We start from the raw sequence: 17,608 nt of genomic DNA, 5'->3' as shown, positions 1-17,608 counted from the left end.
GTTCAGTTTCAGACTAGCTCTAGCTAGGTCCCGTGGACTAAACGCCCATTATTACTTGGAACACTTGTAATTTTGTGCCTCTGGTTCAGCTTTATACCAAGGGAATGTTTATTGGTGTGATACAAGGCTGATCTGTGTTGCAGACTAAAATAGAGTAAATTGCAAACCCAAAAATATGAAGTGGGGTCAGTCATCACATTTGCTTCAAGAGTACACTTCTGATCTAAAGGTAGACACAAATGTAGTTTCACACTTTTATATTGAGCTCCTCTCAGCACTCTTTGAGTGTTGCAAATAGGACTGTGTTTTTTCTGTAAAAAGTGCTTTCTTTAGCGCCTTAAAGAAATACTTGTTTCTTCTCAGTGCTGTGATGTATGTTGCTGTCTTTGTTCGCCAGGACACTATCTGTATGTGAAAGTAATTATTGTGAGCATAAAACATCTGGAAAGATGACTAGCCCAGGAATGTATTAAAAATTAGAAAAGAGCTCTTTGTTGTAGGGCTGCCACTTCATTTTCAGAAACATTGTAATCAAGCTCTTTTGTAATGATACCTCTCTGAAATACTTGGCATGCTTGGCTTCCAAATATCTGTGGAAACAGAAAAAATGAATGTATGAAGTAGTGCAAACAACTTCTTGCAAAAAACCCTTAGTCTTCTTGTTTTACAGCAGAGTGATGTGAACAGAATGTAGACCAGTGTTGTTTTCTGTAATAAAGCAATATTCTTTCATTATTGTTGGGGGGGGAGGGGTGCAAAATACTCCTTTCCTCTGTTATATGGGTTGCTGCAGGAGCCTTTAGACCCAGGGCTCACAGGAGTGGGTGGTACCACTGTTAAAACTACTGTGCTGAGGTCTTGTAATGAGACAGAACAGCTATTTATTGAATAATGGCCTTAATGGGAATGATCATTTTCTTCCTTGCAGATGTAGTAGGGAGCTACTCAACAGTTGTAAAACAGATTGTCATGACCTATAAGCATACTTCACTTTAACCTCTTTATCATTAAATCTTTTTAATTATTATTTTTGAGTGGGTGGTCGAAACCAAAACAACAGAACAGCAGAAGAAGTACTTTGAAAAGAACTAAAAAAAAAATTATCTTCAAGCTGTGTATTGATTGTGCATTCATCTAAGCCATGTGAAATGAATAAAGTCATCAGTTTCCTGAGGAAATAAAGTCTCACTTCATTGGGGTTGCTGCTAAATGTACTTAAAGTCTTAAAAACCTGCCAAGTTACAACATAAGAGTAGACTTCTTCAGCACTGTGTGCCACACAGGTTCCATGACCCAGCATAGCAGGAGCTGAATAAAAAGGCCTGAGGCAAAACAAAGGCCAGATACACATAAGGTTTTGTATAAAAGTTTATAAAAGCCAGAAAACCAAAACACAGAAGAGAAGACAATATAGAATGTGTCAAGTACGCTGCTTTGGCCATGGTGGTTCCGAACTGTTCCAGGCTAACTGCAAGTGGCCACTCAGCTTCTCTTGTTAATCCAGCAAACCCCAGAATTACACACAGCTATTCCCCAAAGTCTCAAGCCTAGCTGCCAATGTAATGAATGCAAATGTCACTCCTACAAACCCTCTAGCTAAGCAGTTTCAACTCAAGACGTTGTGTAGGTAAAGCATCACCACTAGAGCCAGGAATTTTAATCTGATACACATCCATTCAAACTCAGCAAAGATAATGGAAAGGCAAGTCCTCCTCTACCAGTACTTAGGTTTTCCTAGAAATGAACAAGCATAGCTATGCTGGTGGTAAGGGACTATGCATTCTCAGTTAAACATTTGTTTAAGTAATTCAGGGTACTAGATAGGATCCCAGACAAGATGCATATTCCCCAGCAGAGGCTGAGTGCATTTATTCTCTCTTTGTTCTTAAGGCAAGTCTGTTTCTTTTATTTATGTTACTGAAAAGAGAAATGGCACTGCCTATGTGTAGCAGCACCAAAGTCAGTCAGATTACGCCAACACAGATCAGAATTGGATCCATAATTTTTTCAGTCAATCGTCCACTGACCCTGCATTTGGAGTTACGTGCTGAGGATATTACTGGCCTAGACCATGCTGACTTGTTGGACTAGGAACCAAGCTTAGCCACTTGAGTAGACAAAGAGTAAAAATTAACTATCTAGGAATCTTTAAATAATCCAAACTGTAACAAATTAAGCAGGAGCAGGTATAAATTACCATAGGATATTTCGTAGAATATTTACAGGGTTGTTAAGAAGTAAAGAGAGAAGTGAGCCAAGAAGTGTTATTTTCTGGACAGAACAGGTAAAAGATAAGTGTTTTAAAAAACATCTGTGCAGCACTGTGTGTAACCAGAGGGGAAAAGGGTCTTTCCTGTGAAATCTGTAATAGATCCTCAGTGACATGTAAGATTCTAGCATTAGAAATGACCCCGGGAGACTTCATTTTTAGTAGTAGTAGTAGTAGTAGTTTTATGCATTAGAAGTTCCACAGCCACAAGCTATAAATGGGAATAAAGAGCAAAGCTTAGTCTAAGATTTCGTGGTGAGTTTATGACATCTCAGAATTCACAAGGAAATCTCAAGTTAGGAAGCTGTTTCATAACTCAAGCAAGAAAATTTAGTTCTAGAATATATACAAAAGTAAATGAATAAAGACTTGCATTTGGACTCATCAAATTAACTTTGACTAGTAAGTAGCCTCATAAATGATAAAAGTATTAGTGATTTTTAAATGTTTAATATGAAATTTCATTGCATCCTGGTGCAAATTGGTCCAGAAGACTGAGTTCAATTCAATTAAAAGCACTAACAAAAATTCCTGTTAAACAAATCTTAAATCCCAAAGTCTTTGCTGAAAGAAAATTACTGGTGAAATTGATAGGAGCTGGATATTAACTGTTCTTTCTAATGTAGCTCAGTAACTTCACTGGAGGATGTGCCAGATAATTTTCTTCAGTGTGATCAATGACAGCATATTTTAGTAGATCTCAAGCATAGCATTATGAGTTAATGATGGAAACCCCTACTTAATTCTAGCATAATTCTAGCATAATTCTAACGCAATGTAAGGAAAGCCCAAGCCAAAGTGGCCATGATGTTGGCTGGGGTACTTTCACTTAGCCTGATAGATAAATTTGTTATCCTACTTGAAGGATACGGCATGAACTGTATTAATAGCACCCCATTTATGTATGGCCCAGTTATAAATAATTCTGTTTTATATCTTGAGATTACATTTGCAATGCTGTAAATTTAAAAAAAATGACAAGGTGTGTACCTGTCTTCAGCGATGGCAGTTCTCGCATGTTTCTCACCAGCTGATTTTGGAGAGCTGTACAAGGGAAGTCACTACATTGTTTCCTTTTCCAGAAGTTTTCTTTTACCATCTCAAGGTGGTGCTGTGTGCAGATGGAGAGACTTAACAAATCTAGATCTTCTAAGTAAACTTCTGCCCAAGTTAGAACAATGAGGCATGTGAAAAACAATTGCCATGTTCATAGGTTGGGTCTTGTGCTTCTGTTTTCTGCTGTACAGAATGTACAAGTTATTTTCACCACTTGGATTTTGATATTCCTATTCAGGTGAGGGGGTGGGGTTTTTTTGGTTGGTTGGTTTTGTTGTGGGAGTTTTTTTTAAATACTGGATCAGTAGTAACACATTTGAAAGAGCAACAAACCTGATTTAATTTTGGTTTTAAAATCAGGTGTGATTTTAAATCATTGTAATTCTTCCCTGGATTTTCATAGACCTTGGCAGGCTTAAGTATAAGAAGATTCTGGATGTGCATGCTGAACTGGGCTGAAAGTGACAAGGCCAGTATAGTTGAAAGGTACACTGGAAAATGAGCTGGCATGCACGATTGTAAGCATCCTTCTGGGATCATCTGCTCTGCTCAAACCGGTGTAACTGAGCCTGGGATAGTGATGGGAAAACTTAACTGTTTCTTTCCTTTGTCCTGCAGATGGAAAAATGAACAAAATTAAATGGCTTTTGACGTGGCCATTGATATTTGTGCTCTTTACCACAATTCCAAACTGCAGCAAACCACGCTGGGAGAAGTGCTTTATGCTGACATTCATCTTGTCCACTCTCTGGATTGCCTTGTTCTCCTACTTCATGGTGTGGATGGTAAGTGTATGTACCAGGACTTGGTACTGAGTGAAATGTGCATCTCAAAGTATGTAAAAATCTTCTGTGCATTTGTTAAAGAAAGCCATGTAATTGTAGGGCAGTCTCTTCAGCTCGTACTGTAATTATTATAATTTTAGCTTTCTGCTGCCTTTTTTCTGCAGGAATAATTGGGTCTTTACTGTATAGGGCCCAATACAGTACAGGAAGGTACTGGAGAACATCTCTACTTTCCTCAAATGCCTGTCAGGCACCTCTTTATGTTTCCTCTCATGAAGGATTGTGTTTTTTATATACATTTTGCAACTTTCTGTATAATTCTCGCATTATAAAACAATTCTCTAACATAGACTGTGTATAAGAAATTCATATGCCAGCCAAAGCCACACATTTATATGATATGTCATACTCTGTACCTTGGTTCCATATGTAGCTATCCCTTTCACAAATGAGAGAGGTGCTCATTAAGGCTGCAACACATACTGCTTTAAGAGGCAGCTGGACTGTAGTACCTTGTTACCAGTCTCAGCAGGAGAATCATGCCCCCTTCTATTTCTAGGTCTCTGCTTGCCTCTGAAGATGAGGTTTGTCAGTGAGTTCCTAAAATACAGCTATTCTTTAGTGAAGGGTCCAATTTTCCTCATGTGATCAACTGTCAAACTATTTCGAGAAAACAACACATAGCCTAGAAGACTTCCATCTTTAGCAGTCTCAGCAGGGAAGCAGCTGTCTGTCCCTGGTTCAGTCTCCTCTCTCTCACAAGCCTATTTCCTTTTAAGCTGCCTTTTCTTGATGTTTTTTCAGCCCTCTTTGGATGTTCCAGCTAAATACAGTTCCCTGTCCTTTCTAAGAGCTCTGCTGCAATCTTCAGTGATTCCCTAAGCTGTTTTAAAGCTGCATCTGGAATATCAGACGTGCTCACTCGGGATTATATTAGAAGTCATGCAAGAAACTAGTTCCTTCTTCATGTGTTAGGTTACAATAAGTTCTTTCTATCTCTGCCACTATATTACAATATAATACTGGTTGCAGCTCTTTTGAGAATAGAACCAGTGAGAAACCTGCCATTCGTGGAACCCAAAAATACCCCAAGCCCACACACTGGATTATGTCTCCTTAAAACATCAGTATGTCATGTAGAATAACAGGAAATTGAGTTTTGTTTGTTCATAGAATGTTGAATAATAAGACCCAAAGTCCTTTTCCTTTGCACAGCATTGGTTTTAGGCTGGTTTTTCCACAAGTACTTAATTTGCAGAAATGGATGAGTATTCTGAGTCTGTTCCTGTTGGGATCCACACCAGAAATCAAAGTTAAGAGTATGCTGCAGCTGTATTGGAATGAGGAGACTTTCTAAACAGGATAAGTTAATCTACCTTCCTCCTTGTTCAGGTGACTGTGATTGGATACACCCTTGGGATACCAGATGTGATCATGGGCATTACTTTCCTGGCTGCAGGAACAAGCGTCCCAGACTGCATGGCCAGCTTAATAGTAGCAAGACAAGGTACTGTGTCTGCTGAAGCATGACTGCAGTCTTACAGTGTGCTCTGTGATTTGCTTCCTCCATACACACAAATTGTCAATGCAATTTTATCATTTTATTTTTATTTTTACTGTTTCAGCACCTCATTAAAAGCCAAAACACTTTGCTAATATTGTGAACCAAAAACCTATCTTTTGCTTATTGGGACTGGGCATTCTAGCATTCTAGAAGGTAAATCAACACTCAGATATCCCATGCATGGTATGTATCAGTGAGGGTAAAAAGACAAAAGTTGCAGACAAAACTAGAATATCAGCTATTAAAAACGACGTTGAAGAATATATACTGACCAGCACTTCTCCATGTAAAGCTTGTACTGATTTCTAGAAGACCTCTCAAACCCAAGGAAGTGCAGTGTTTTAAGAGAATCTGGTAGAAGTGATGTTGCTCCAGGCAGAGTTCTCATCCAAATGCAGGCCTCTTTCCCATTGGAACATAGGAATAACTGCACTGCACAGAGTTTTGGGTTACTGACAGCTACATCCTCCTCAGCTGTCCATTTGAAATTGTCAAAGGCTTTCTAATTTATCTTTAAATTTTGATAAAGTTTCTTTATGTTTCTTTTTTACTTGTAAAATGCTGGTAGCAACATCTCTTCCAGTTGTTGAAAAACATTAAAGCTGGCAGTGTGTTCCTCTGTACAGTAGTAGATTAAGAAAAGGACCTAATTTTATTCTTTTCCACTATTTCAATTCCCACAGCCTTTTTTTTTTGTCAGATAGTGACATCTCCAGCACACATCTTTGGGCAAACAACAAGGGCTTTGCCGTGATAAATTAGGTACTCAAAAGCCCCACCTTTGTAATTTGAAATAGGAGTAGTGCTGTTAAATATTGCTTGCTTGAAATGTGTTACATATTTAAAGTATATAATTTTCCATGTTGGCATTATTTATTGTGTGCAGAATATTCTCGCAAAAACAGTACAAAAAAGTCTTCAGAATTATTATGGAACCACCTTTCCACTAAATTAATTTTGCATGTGTTACGGAAATTATCTCCCTACCTCAGATACTCTGGGCAGTTCAAGGGGAATTGGATCAATGCAGATCATTCCCCTCCAGTACACAGAATAATGGCTGTATACTTTGATTTTATCAAAGAGTTGTTTTTGGTTTTTTTTTCTCTGCAGGCCTTGGTGACATGGCAGTATCCAACACAGTAGGGAGCAATGTCTTTGACATTCTGGTGGGACTTGGCGTTCCATGGGGTTTGCAGACCATAGCGATTGATTATGGATCAACTGTATGTATACATGACAAATCTTTAATTTGCACTTCTATTTTTTAAAAATCCTAAAAAGAAAGCATGCAAATAAAACAAGTTTAAAAGAAAAACCAACCTGTTGAGCATGTTATTAGTTGCTAAATAAGGTGTTACTTCTTTGCCAAGGAACCCAATGTTAAGGAAGCAATTCGTGTTCCACAAGCTGCAATTAATTTCCAGTTGGCCAACTGGAGTACATTACACTGTGTAGCAAAAAAGTACTGCCATGGATGGAGCCATTGTCATGGCTCTATAATTTTCTTACTACGCAACTTCCAGTAAACCTGTCTCTATGTACCTTAGTATTTTTGTCACTAAGATCAGAATAACAGCATGTCTCTCTTCTGAGGATTTTTAACATAAAATCCATTATAAATGCTCACTTCTTTTTTAATGGAGATGGGATTGCTTTGCATTCGGATTGATTCCTTGATCTTCCTGTTCTTCATTAGGATACATCTATTAAGCATTTGCATAGTTTAATGTATATGAGGCACTATTCAAAGCAGAAGGTGGACTTAAATCAGTAAATTGATTTTCATCTCCAAAGCACAGTTATATGGTCAGCATTTTAAAAGTCTTTTCTGATTTCCACAGGTTAAAATAAACAGCAAAGGATTGGTTTATTCAGTTGCACTTTTGCTAGGATCAGTGGCACTTACCGTAAGTATTAGAGCATCTACAAGTATTCCAATTTGAAAATACTTACTAGGTATTTACATGTTACAGAAAGATAAAATAGAAATATTTAGCATTGATTCTTGTGAAGTATCATTCTTCTAACAATGCCACCAGTTGAAGAGCTACCATTGTCCTCAGTGAGGACTGAAATCTGGCATTTGGTGTAAGAGATGCTGGATATGTGTAGGTCTAATGGATTTCAGTGGCAGTGTTTAAATTGTTGAATCCAACAGTACTTCTGTGGTCCTGTGTCCATACCCCAGGCCTGTCTCTACTTTGTGCTGAGAGAAGACCTGGTGTGCTTAATCACCCTTTGCCTTTGTCTCTGATTTCCAAAACCAGCCTGGACTAATCAAGTGCTGTAGCCTAAACCCTTAATGAAGACTAGTCTGAGGACTGTGAACCCCAGGACTTGGAATAGACATGCTAAATGTCACTCAGCATAAGACACCCTTGTAACACATGACTTCCTAAGGTGAAACAATAATTCTGTTTGAAAAGTCAACTTTGCTGGTACTTAAGGTCTGGTCCTTCTTGACTCCCAGGGAATGCTCTGTAGGAAGAATCAAATCAGGTATAAGGAATCAAAAAGGTATAAAAATATCCACTTATACTAATGTCTTTCACTGACTGCTTGTGGAGGCTTTGTAGAGGAGGGGGTCACCACTGGAGATTTCACACTGTTGCATGACTAGGTCTTACAAAGCTTCACATCACCTGTGCATGACTTAAGTGATAGAATGACCAGGGTGACTTAAGTGATAGAATGACCAGGGCTGTTCACTCTGCTGCTAACTTCCTAATGTATCTGATCTATAAGGTGTGAGAGCGTGTTCCTTCCTTTTCTTATCCCCAGCCTGCCATACTGCACAGTGCCTGTGGAACAACACAGATGTTCTGTAGACATTTGTATCTGGTGTTGCTGCATGGATATTTTTTATCAACACTTTGGGGGAAAGATGGGAGGATTATGCAGATGTGTTACTGTGCTTTTCTTCATGCTTTTCTGAAAAGAGTCTTTTCATAGCAGAAGCCAGATCACCTGAGTTTGAGGCATCTATTACTGTCTCATTTGTTCTGTTGAGTATCCTGATTTGCACAGACCCCTCACCAGCAAGCTCAGTGGAGAGTTTGAGGCAAAATAAGTAATAATTCAGAGGAACTCAACACCATGGAAAATAGATGCCTTGCATGAGGGACTTCATTGCTTTTCTTACCTGTAACTTGTACTCCCGTTTAGGTTCTGGAGCTCAGCAATCAGCAAGGAAAGCACCTCTTCAGAAGCTGTTGAAAGAAGTGGGCATTAGGTGTACTACTGTGACATAAGGGATCTGGAGGAGAACACTTGAGGGAGGACATTCATTTAGTTTAGTTCATAAAATATTTGTGAAACAGTCATAGGAAAGCTGAGAGTCAGAACAGGTCCAACAACATATGTTGCCTTTCTGATCTATAAAATACTGAGATATATTTTTGTCTTCCTACAAGATCTCTAATTCAAAATACTCTCATTTTTAGCTTATAATGGTTGTTTCCAGAAGTGTCCTTCAGAGCTTAATTAACTGACACTCTGTTTGCTTGCAGGTGTTTGGAATCCATATAAATAAGTGGAAACTTGACAGGAAATTAGGCATCTACGTGTTGCTTCTTTATGCTGTTTTCCTGTGTTTATCTATAATGATAGAGTTCAATGTCTTCACCTTTGTCAACTTCCCTATGTGCCGAGAAGAACTTTAATCCACAACAAGGAGAGAGACTGAAATTCTTCTGATTACACATGCTGTAAATCACAGGAGGCATTTCACATTTCTACCTTCTTTCCATCAGTAATTTGAGTGTCATTCCTGCTTCATCAGCTAACAAGCACTTTTACCTATACGGAAGGAAAACATACCTTTCTTTTAACATGCTAGCTGAAGGCAACCAAAGCATTTTCCTAACCTTTGGATATTGCTGCTCAGTCATAAAGCTACATGGATCTTACACAGAACTCTAAAAGGACCCATTTCTGGGCATTCTGTTGTGGTTTTCATTCTCCTTTTGCAGACAATCAACCACCACCATCAAGGTTAGCAAGAGAATGGGAGAAAAATCTTATAGTTCTTTTGGTTTTGACATTTACTTTCCATGGAAGGATAAGAGGCAAGTTCAGAACCTTTCTTGGCTCAGTAAGAATATTTAAACTACAGGACCAGAAAGTCCAAGGCACATATCATGGCATGCACTGTTGAGGACATCATTTCCCACTTCAAGTGCTCTGCTTATAGAGAAACTACACTGACAGTTTTTGATGGCAGTGTTGGATATATATCATTCTGTTCAATGAACAATGTGGCAGAGAAAGAAGAGGAAATGGTTGTATGTTGTATCACTTGTGATGATGCACACTAGAAGTCAGAGTATCTGCATACTGAAGAAGAGAATTTACATGCAGAAATTCATACTTGAAAAATATGTTTTATTGTTAATGAGGAATGCTGTATACATAAATATAAACTGACATTTGTGGAATATTACACCACAAGAAAAACTTTGCATTGGCCATTGTAAGCCCATTGTGTAAATTTAGAAGAAACGAAACAAATAAAATGTAACTGGGTGCTCAGTAACTATCAGTTATTGTTATCAGCTGGGAGTAGTAGCTGAACACAGTCCAGACTTTCTGACAACAAAACCCACCCTGATTATGATTTGGTTCGATTCCGTTTGATTGGTGGGAGGAAGAAGCTCATTTCATCAGTTGAGAAGCTGGTGTATTCTTTACCATTTTTTCTTGTTCCCAGAAGCTTAATGAAGATGGGTGTCTGACACGGAGCAGTGCAGATAAGAATCACCCTGACAAAAGCAAGTCTGTCAAGAGAATGGGGTCCTTGATTTGATTGCATGCAAGTTTTGAAGCATGATATACTTATTTTTAACCCCAAGTAGAAGCCAAGCTTTGATATCCTTTCCACCAGCATAAATCTGATATAAGGAATTACTCTGGATATAATTGACAGCAAGATCCAGCCCAAAGTATTAAAATAGTGGGTAACATTCCACATTTTAGCAGTGATATAATTGTAAATCACTGAGACAGCATATTTTGAATTGCTATTAAACTTCAAAAATACTTCGATGCTGTATGTGAATGATCACATAAAGTTTCTAAAGAAGCACAGTTACCTTTATACATAGATTTTTTAAATTTTTTAATGTTTATAAACCAAACCAAACCTATCAACTGCCAGTTGATGCGTTTTTAAATATATTAATATTTTCCATTAAGACTCTATCTAAAAAATTGTGTCAATGAGAATATACTATAAAAACTTAGCAAATAAGCACTTACTCAGAAAGTTCCTTCTTTTGACATATATGACAAATAATTATGTTTAGCCAGGTGGCATGCAGAATACTGTTTACACCAGGCAATGAGTTTACAATTAAAACTATTTTTTAAATTATTTTAGAATAAATTAAAGAGTGTATCCTGCTGCTGGGTTTTTTTTTAAGAATTGGGTCCATTCAATGTCATTCTGAAGAAAAAAAGAGTAACACATTTGTTATTTGCTTTACATTTTGTTACAAATGTCAGTATTAGTATCCATTTAGGGTTTCTTACCTTAATTAAACAGTTATGTCGTTAAACTAAGAACTAAAAATGGGCACAAATACAGCATTACTAAAATGCTTTATTGAATAGGCAAGAACGGCAGTAAACACATTTTATCTCAAGTATGCCAGTGACCCCATTTCCAGGCATTCACAACATTTTTGCTGCAGTATGAAGCTGAGGAGATGGAATTCATGTTCATCTTTGAGTCTTCTGTTGCAGAAAGGCTGTGAAAATGCAGCATACTGCTGCACCACTGTAGGAGCATCCCTCTCTAGGAGCATCATTACTCTCTCCCCTGCTGTCTTTCAGGAGGATGGTTTACTGCTGAAAATCTGGTGATAACTTAGATTTGAGACTGAAAGGGGCAGAGAGAGAGGCTGAGTAAATGGGTTTTTTCCTATATTCTGCTGTTGTGTGGTCTTGGAGAACTGTCTCCAAGCAAACATTTGCTCTCCTGTGCACAGTTCAGGCAGCTCAGTTGTTTTTACATAATAGTAGTTCCAAAGTCTGGTTTTGAATGCCTAGTGATCAGCTGAGTTGACAGGGATGAGGGCATCAAAGTTTATAGTGCCAGATCCAGCAAACTGTACTGTACCTTCATATTTCTGAGCCAGGCAACTTCAGAAGAGTATGGGCACCAATCTTTTCTGTAGCAGCTGACTCAGCCCAAATATGCACAAATTTTGTTTGCTAATTCCCTAAGTCCTTCACACATCATGTGGAATTAGTCTGCCTAATCTTGAGTATCACCTGCTCCAGAAAACCAGTGTTGTTGTGGTTTTAGCAAGAAACAGAATCCAGAACAACCCTTACAACATGTGGCTGTTCCTGTATCTACAGCTCTCCCTGAGGCATAGACCCACTTCAGGACAATTTATATTGAATTCTAATACTGCATTTCCATGGGGTATTCTCATCTGCATCTAACTGCTATGAGACAGGTATCATGCCATGCTTATCATTATAAATAACATTAGCAGGATTCTCCTTGACACCACCACATGAGCAAGGATGTATGTTTGCCAAAGAATTATGAGATGCTGTGTTCGGGCCTTGATGACATGTAATCATATGAAGTAGTTCATGAAGTTCCTAAGTAGTCCTTACCCAAATGCTAAAATGAATAGTTATACACTAAGCCGTGCAGGTAAACTGAATGGTCCAAGAAAGATCTGATTGACAAATTGTTGTATTTCAGATAAACCCTCATCAGAATGTATCACTAATTCAGGAGGCTGATGCCGAGTAACAACAGACTAGTGCCTTTCATGTGTGTACAAAAAAAAAAGAAAAACATTAGCTTGTGTAGTCAGGAAACCATTACAAATTTTGCCATTTTCTAGTTAAGAAAAGGAGTCATTTGTGCTTGGCTCTCCACAGTTAGCACAGTTCTATACTGCAGCTGTTCAGATTGTATCTATAAAATTTTGTAGCCATTTTGTTTTATTAACCATTGCAAAAGATAGCTGGCTGAGTTTGGAATGTATGTCACAATGTTCTGTAAGTTAATGTTCAGCTCAAGAGTGAAAAGAAAGCTGGTGGATGTGAGAGAGAAAACTGTTAGTGTGATCTGAAATTTGCCAGCATACTAACACTGAAAAGTAATACAACTCAGAAAAAGATATCCCATATCCAGCAAAGCTTAACTTCAATAGGTTTGATTCCATTTTAAAGCTAAGCATCTATCCAAGTGCCTTGCTGGATTGTGTCCTAAGATGACAGCGGAGCATGGTTTCTGGGTTATCATATTCTGTTCTTTCCATGTTCTGTTGGTTTTGTAGGCTAAAGATTTTATTTCTTTTTCAAATTAAAAGGTTTGACCAGAATCGGTGGACTTCCTGCTCTGCTGATACCACTCTGGATTTCCACTCTTGTAAATAAGAGAACTCGTTCCTTGTCTCAGACTTCTAAACTGTGCATCTGTCCTATGAGCAGGATCAAAACTGAGTTACAGCTGGCCAAGGAGGACTTCTAGCAGCTCTTTTGTGCTGCAGTTCCTGTGGAGTAGCACAGTCCCATGTAGACCCATGGGGTGTAATCCTGTCTGTAGCAAGGAACTGGGAGTTTGAGTTCAGCAGTGTTTGATTCCATTTATTTACCATAACAATTGTACTGCTTTATAAAGTATTTCTTGAGTAAAGATTTCAAGCTCAGGATCTGCATGTCTAAATCTAAGAAGCTACAGATACGGTTACCTTCATGTCTCTTTGATGATCTAAGGATTTCTCTCTGGGCTGAAGTCTAGCCTAGAAGAACACCTAAGTCTTCCCAACAGGTACAGCATAGTCAACCATCTTCCTTCTGGCTCAGTCATTGGCGTGCCAATTTCATTTTGTTTTTATATGCTTGCGCAGCTGTAACAAACAAAATTAGCTTCTGGATTTAGATTATACTTGTGAACTTTCTGTCAACATGTAAACAAATGGTGAAGGTCTTTACTAATCTAATACTTAGCAGTTATAGAGAAGATTCTATTCTGTCTTTGATTTCCTTTGTGACTCTGCTTTAATTACACTTGTTTCTATTATGTGTTTGCTCTAGTTACACAAATGCCTCATGAGTTTTGTTGTCTTCCTTTCTTGGATTTCTTGCAATTGTAATGCCATTGACTTGTGTCCTCCTGTTAGTTGGTTTTGGTAGAGTTCTTTAAGCTGTAGAAATACTGTCTGATTATTCATGCCAAGGAAAGATCAGACATTATGTAATATGAAACAGACACTAAAATAACTCTGATAGTAAGGTGAAACCAAAGAATCTTCCTAATTGAAGTGCATCACCTTTGAGCATAATGTTCTGTCGTTGCAAGCCTCAGATCTCTGTGTTATTTGTGTTTAAACACTCAGAAGAAAATCTCTGCAGCTCATGCATTTACTACACAATTTTCTTTTTATTTTTATGAGTCTGAATGCCACATTTTTCATTTTGTTGGATGGTGAGATTTATGTGATGGTTACACAGGTAAGTGACAGTGTTTAGTTCCAGCAATTCTGTACCAAACCCATTATTATTCAATTGAACCATTTGGAAAAGTCTGTATGCAAGTGATCAATGTCCCTCTGAAGAAGGGAATGTCATTCTACTGGTGTGTGCATTCCAGATGCTGACCTAATGTGTACATGTTTAAAAGCCTCCTTTTGAGTAACTTGAGCATACACTTTTCTGCCATTTTCCCATCTGTGAGGTCCTGATGGTTTTTCCCCTGAGATGTCTGTGCAATCCTCTACATGGCTGTCCTGACACGTGAGATGTGTGCATCTGCTTCTCCACGGCCCGAGATGTGTAGTGATTGTGGAAATCTGTTCATCATGAGGTTCTGCTTGCTACCATACAGTGCACTGTCTGAAAGAAATGAATGATTATGGGAAATTAATGCCATTTGGATATTTTCTTAGAAGAATTGCCAGTTGGAATTTAATCCCGTTTATTTTTCTTTTTTACTTGCACAAAGAATGTAGGCTGTCATTGCTGTCCTATCACTGAGATGGTCTTGATAAACCTGAATGACAAATAAAAGACAAATAAAGATTGGTTTGTAGCACTAGGCATCACCATCACAAATTCTAAAGGTAGCAAAATATATGAAAACCAGACAGATATACTCTCTAGAAAGATTAATAACAACTGAGATGCTTCCTTTCAGAGGTTTTTGTAGAAAGATTATGGCCTTCATTCATATACCAGTTATGTATGCAAAGAAAATTTGTAAATCTGCTTCCCCAGCAACACCTGTGTTTCAGATGGCTGTTCCTGCAGCAAAGTTATGACCAAATTCTTGACTTCACATTCTTGGGAGTGGTGCCAGTGTTCATTAATGTCCTGGTAGCTGGCACAAATTAGTGTCAGTGGAATTGAGCATAGAATTTGGCTCATGGTATCTCCTCTGTTGCAACAAATTATTTGAAGTCATTTATGGTCACTGAAATAACTTCTTTTAAACCTTTTAAAAACCCGTGTTTCATACTTGCAGGCATTTGCGGTGCACCCTTCAGAAGTGCATCACCTCTTTAAATATTACAAAAACTTTCTAGAACTGCTTACTTTGAAAACAGAAGGGGATGGGTTTGTAAACTAAAAACCAGAAATCTCTCATGTTATTTTTTCAATGACTGTGACCTTATGCACTGTGAATGCTCTGTGATATGGGGTCCATTGTACAGATAAATATGTCATGAAATCCAAATGGATTTAATGTGATAATTTGTTACAAAATGTTGGCATGATATTTGATTATTTTTGTTGTGAGAATTTTAGAAAATAGTTAACTCAGCATTTATAAAGATTATAGCAGTCAGTATTATAATGCACTATATAAAAATATGTACACTATCAATAAATTATATAAACAAGAGTGTTTGCTGGTTTTCTTCTCAGATGATTAGTAGATGTGAAACATTCTCATATATATTGTTGAAAATCTAAAATTTCAGGACCTAAATAGGATATGTGCCTACACTTTTTTGGTGAAATCTGGACCCTGCTGAACTGAGGGACAGAAGGTCCGTATTCTGTGTATTCCAGGGAGTATTGCCTGGATCAAGCCGTTATTTGGAGTGAGTTAAGTGTATCAGTTTGATTTGCAGCAATTCTGAAACACACAATTTGCTCTTTTGGGACTGGAAAACTGAGAACTCAGTTTGCCGAGAGCACAAGTTGCTGTACTGAGTCACTGATGGAGAAGCAATTCTGGCAACCTCAGAAAAACCCCTGATCAAGAGCATTTTGGCTGGCTCATCCTGTGGTATGTTGGTGTCCAGCAGGTTCACACTGAGTACTGCATGCTGATGAGAGGCTGGAAATAAGGTCCGAAGGCCACACAGCACTGTTTTCCTTTCCCGTTCCCTAGGCTCTGGAGATACTCCTTCTCACCCTTGATTGCCCATTTCCAGCATCCTTGTAGTCCAGTTCAGGGTCTGCAGAGACTCCTGGTATATTGTATGTAGTCTGTGGTACAGTCTGTGCTGGGCTTAGGAAAAGCTTTAAATGCAGTTCTTGGAAAAAGAGGAGCTAAGGGTTTATTTACTTCATCTTGTGGCCTGGTGTATTAACAGTTTCATTAGACAAGAGTCTTCTTGTGAATACTCCCAGCCAGTTTACTACCAAGAGATGCAAGTTAAAACAAAGCTTGATCTTCTTTTTCTTAAGCACTGTGCATGAGACTGGAATCCCTACTCCTCTATAAACCTGTCATTAGCCACTGTGGTCTTTTGTGTATCTACAGAAAAGTCTTATGGAAGAGTAGGAAAAGAATATTCTGCATTCTTTGAATTTTGCATAGGAGTTCATTCTTTAGTGTATGCTAGGCTAAATTTTTGTAAGCTGGGGAAAGCAAAAGATTCCTTCTTGTACATGGAATTAACTTTTAAGAAGCAGAGTCTGAATGTGAAAAGTACCTCTTCGTTTAATCCTTCCATCCTTGGCACGGTGACCCGTCATGATCTGTTATGTAATAGGCTCTATAAAAGGCACATAATCTATGGATTAGTGACAATAGGCATGACAGTTCCTAAGGGCTCCCATCACATGCCTATTATTGATGCAGCCTCTCCCTGCTCTATGGAAAGCAGAACTGTCGTGTAATCTGGGCATATTCTGAAAGCCCTTTATTGTAGCTCAAGTGCTCATTGTACTTAATGGCTTCCCCCATAAGCCATTTTTAAACCTTTCCAACCCAGCTGCATAAAACTACAAAAAAGGGCTGCAGGATGCTGTGGCTGAAAATGGAAAGGGTGAATCAGTCCTAGAAGAGATATGAATTCCTCCTGTTTGGCTTGGATTTATAACAGAGGAATGTCAGTTTGAAGTAACTGGATATTATTTCATCATTTAGCTTTTGTATAATTATTTACTTCCAAAGTCTGATGCTAGAACTCATTGTCGCATACTAAACCTGTCAAATCTCTGGCTCAAGAAAACACCTAGTAAAGCTTGGACAAAAATCATCTTCATTTTCATACTTTAAGTATTTTACAGAAATGCTGAGTATTTTGCAGAAAATATGAGACTTCTAAAATTAAATTTGGTCAATATCTTTAACAAAAATTTCAACAGTTTCTGAAAAATTCAAAAATTTCTGAAACTGCATTCTTTACATTGGAAATAGTGTGAAAGAGTTCACTCAAATCACATGAAACTGAGATAGCACCAAAATACTGGAATTTTATATTCTGTATTTTTGCCATTTTTTCCTGAATCTTTTTAATAGTTCTAGTAATTTTGTTTCTTCTTCCCTAAAAATATCATGAGAATTGTCTAACTCTCTTGTGTTCTGCATTTGCAAGATCTTAGGTCTTTGCCTAGGATGGCTGCCTCTGTGTGAACAGTTTCCTCCATGTGAGCAGGTCCATTCAAGCAGCACATCTTTGAATTTTTTGTCTCAGCAAACCTTTTTTGTTCCAGCAAAGCAAGGGC

General features: G+C 38.0%; 1 protein-coding gene across 3 annotated transcripts in view; it reads left to right on the top strand.

Annotated features, from left to right (window-relative positions):
• SLC24A4 (solute carrier family 24 member 4) overlaps positions 1-15,548 on the top strand; it is a 90,147-nt gene extending 74,599 nt beyond the window's left edge. For 2 of the 3 annotated variants that reach the window (XM_032111536.1, XM_032111537.1), the window contains exons 13-17: positions 3,944-4,110; positions 5,503-5,617; positions 6,788-6,900; positions 7,519-7,584; positions 9,187-15,548. In XM_032111536.1, coding sequence (XP_031967427.1) covers positions 3,944-4,110; positions 5,503-5,617; positions 6,788-6,900; positions 7,519-7,584; positions 9,187-9,339 — 614 coding nt within the window. In that variant the 3' untranslated portion in view covers positions 9,340-15,548. The remainder of the gene's footprint in view (positions 1-3,943; positions 4,111-5,502; positions 5,618-6,787; positions 6,901-7,518; positions 7,585-9,186) is intronic. The other variant, XR_004240686.1, reaches the window with a different exon arrangement.
• The last annotated feature ends 2,060 nt before the right edge of the window (positions 15,549-17,608 follow it).

Source organism: Corvus moneduloides, chromosome 6 (genome assembly GCF_009650955.1).
Source record: "Corvus moneduloides isolate bCorMon1 chromosome 6, bCorMon1.pri, whole genome shotgun sequence".
Lineage (NCBI taxonomy): Eukaryota > Metazoa > Chordata > Aves > Passeriformes > Corvidae > Corvus > Corvus moneduloides.
This window is presented reverse-complemented; position numbering and strand designations above follow the sequence as displayed.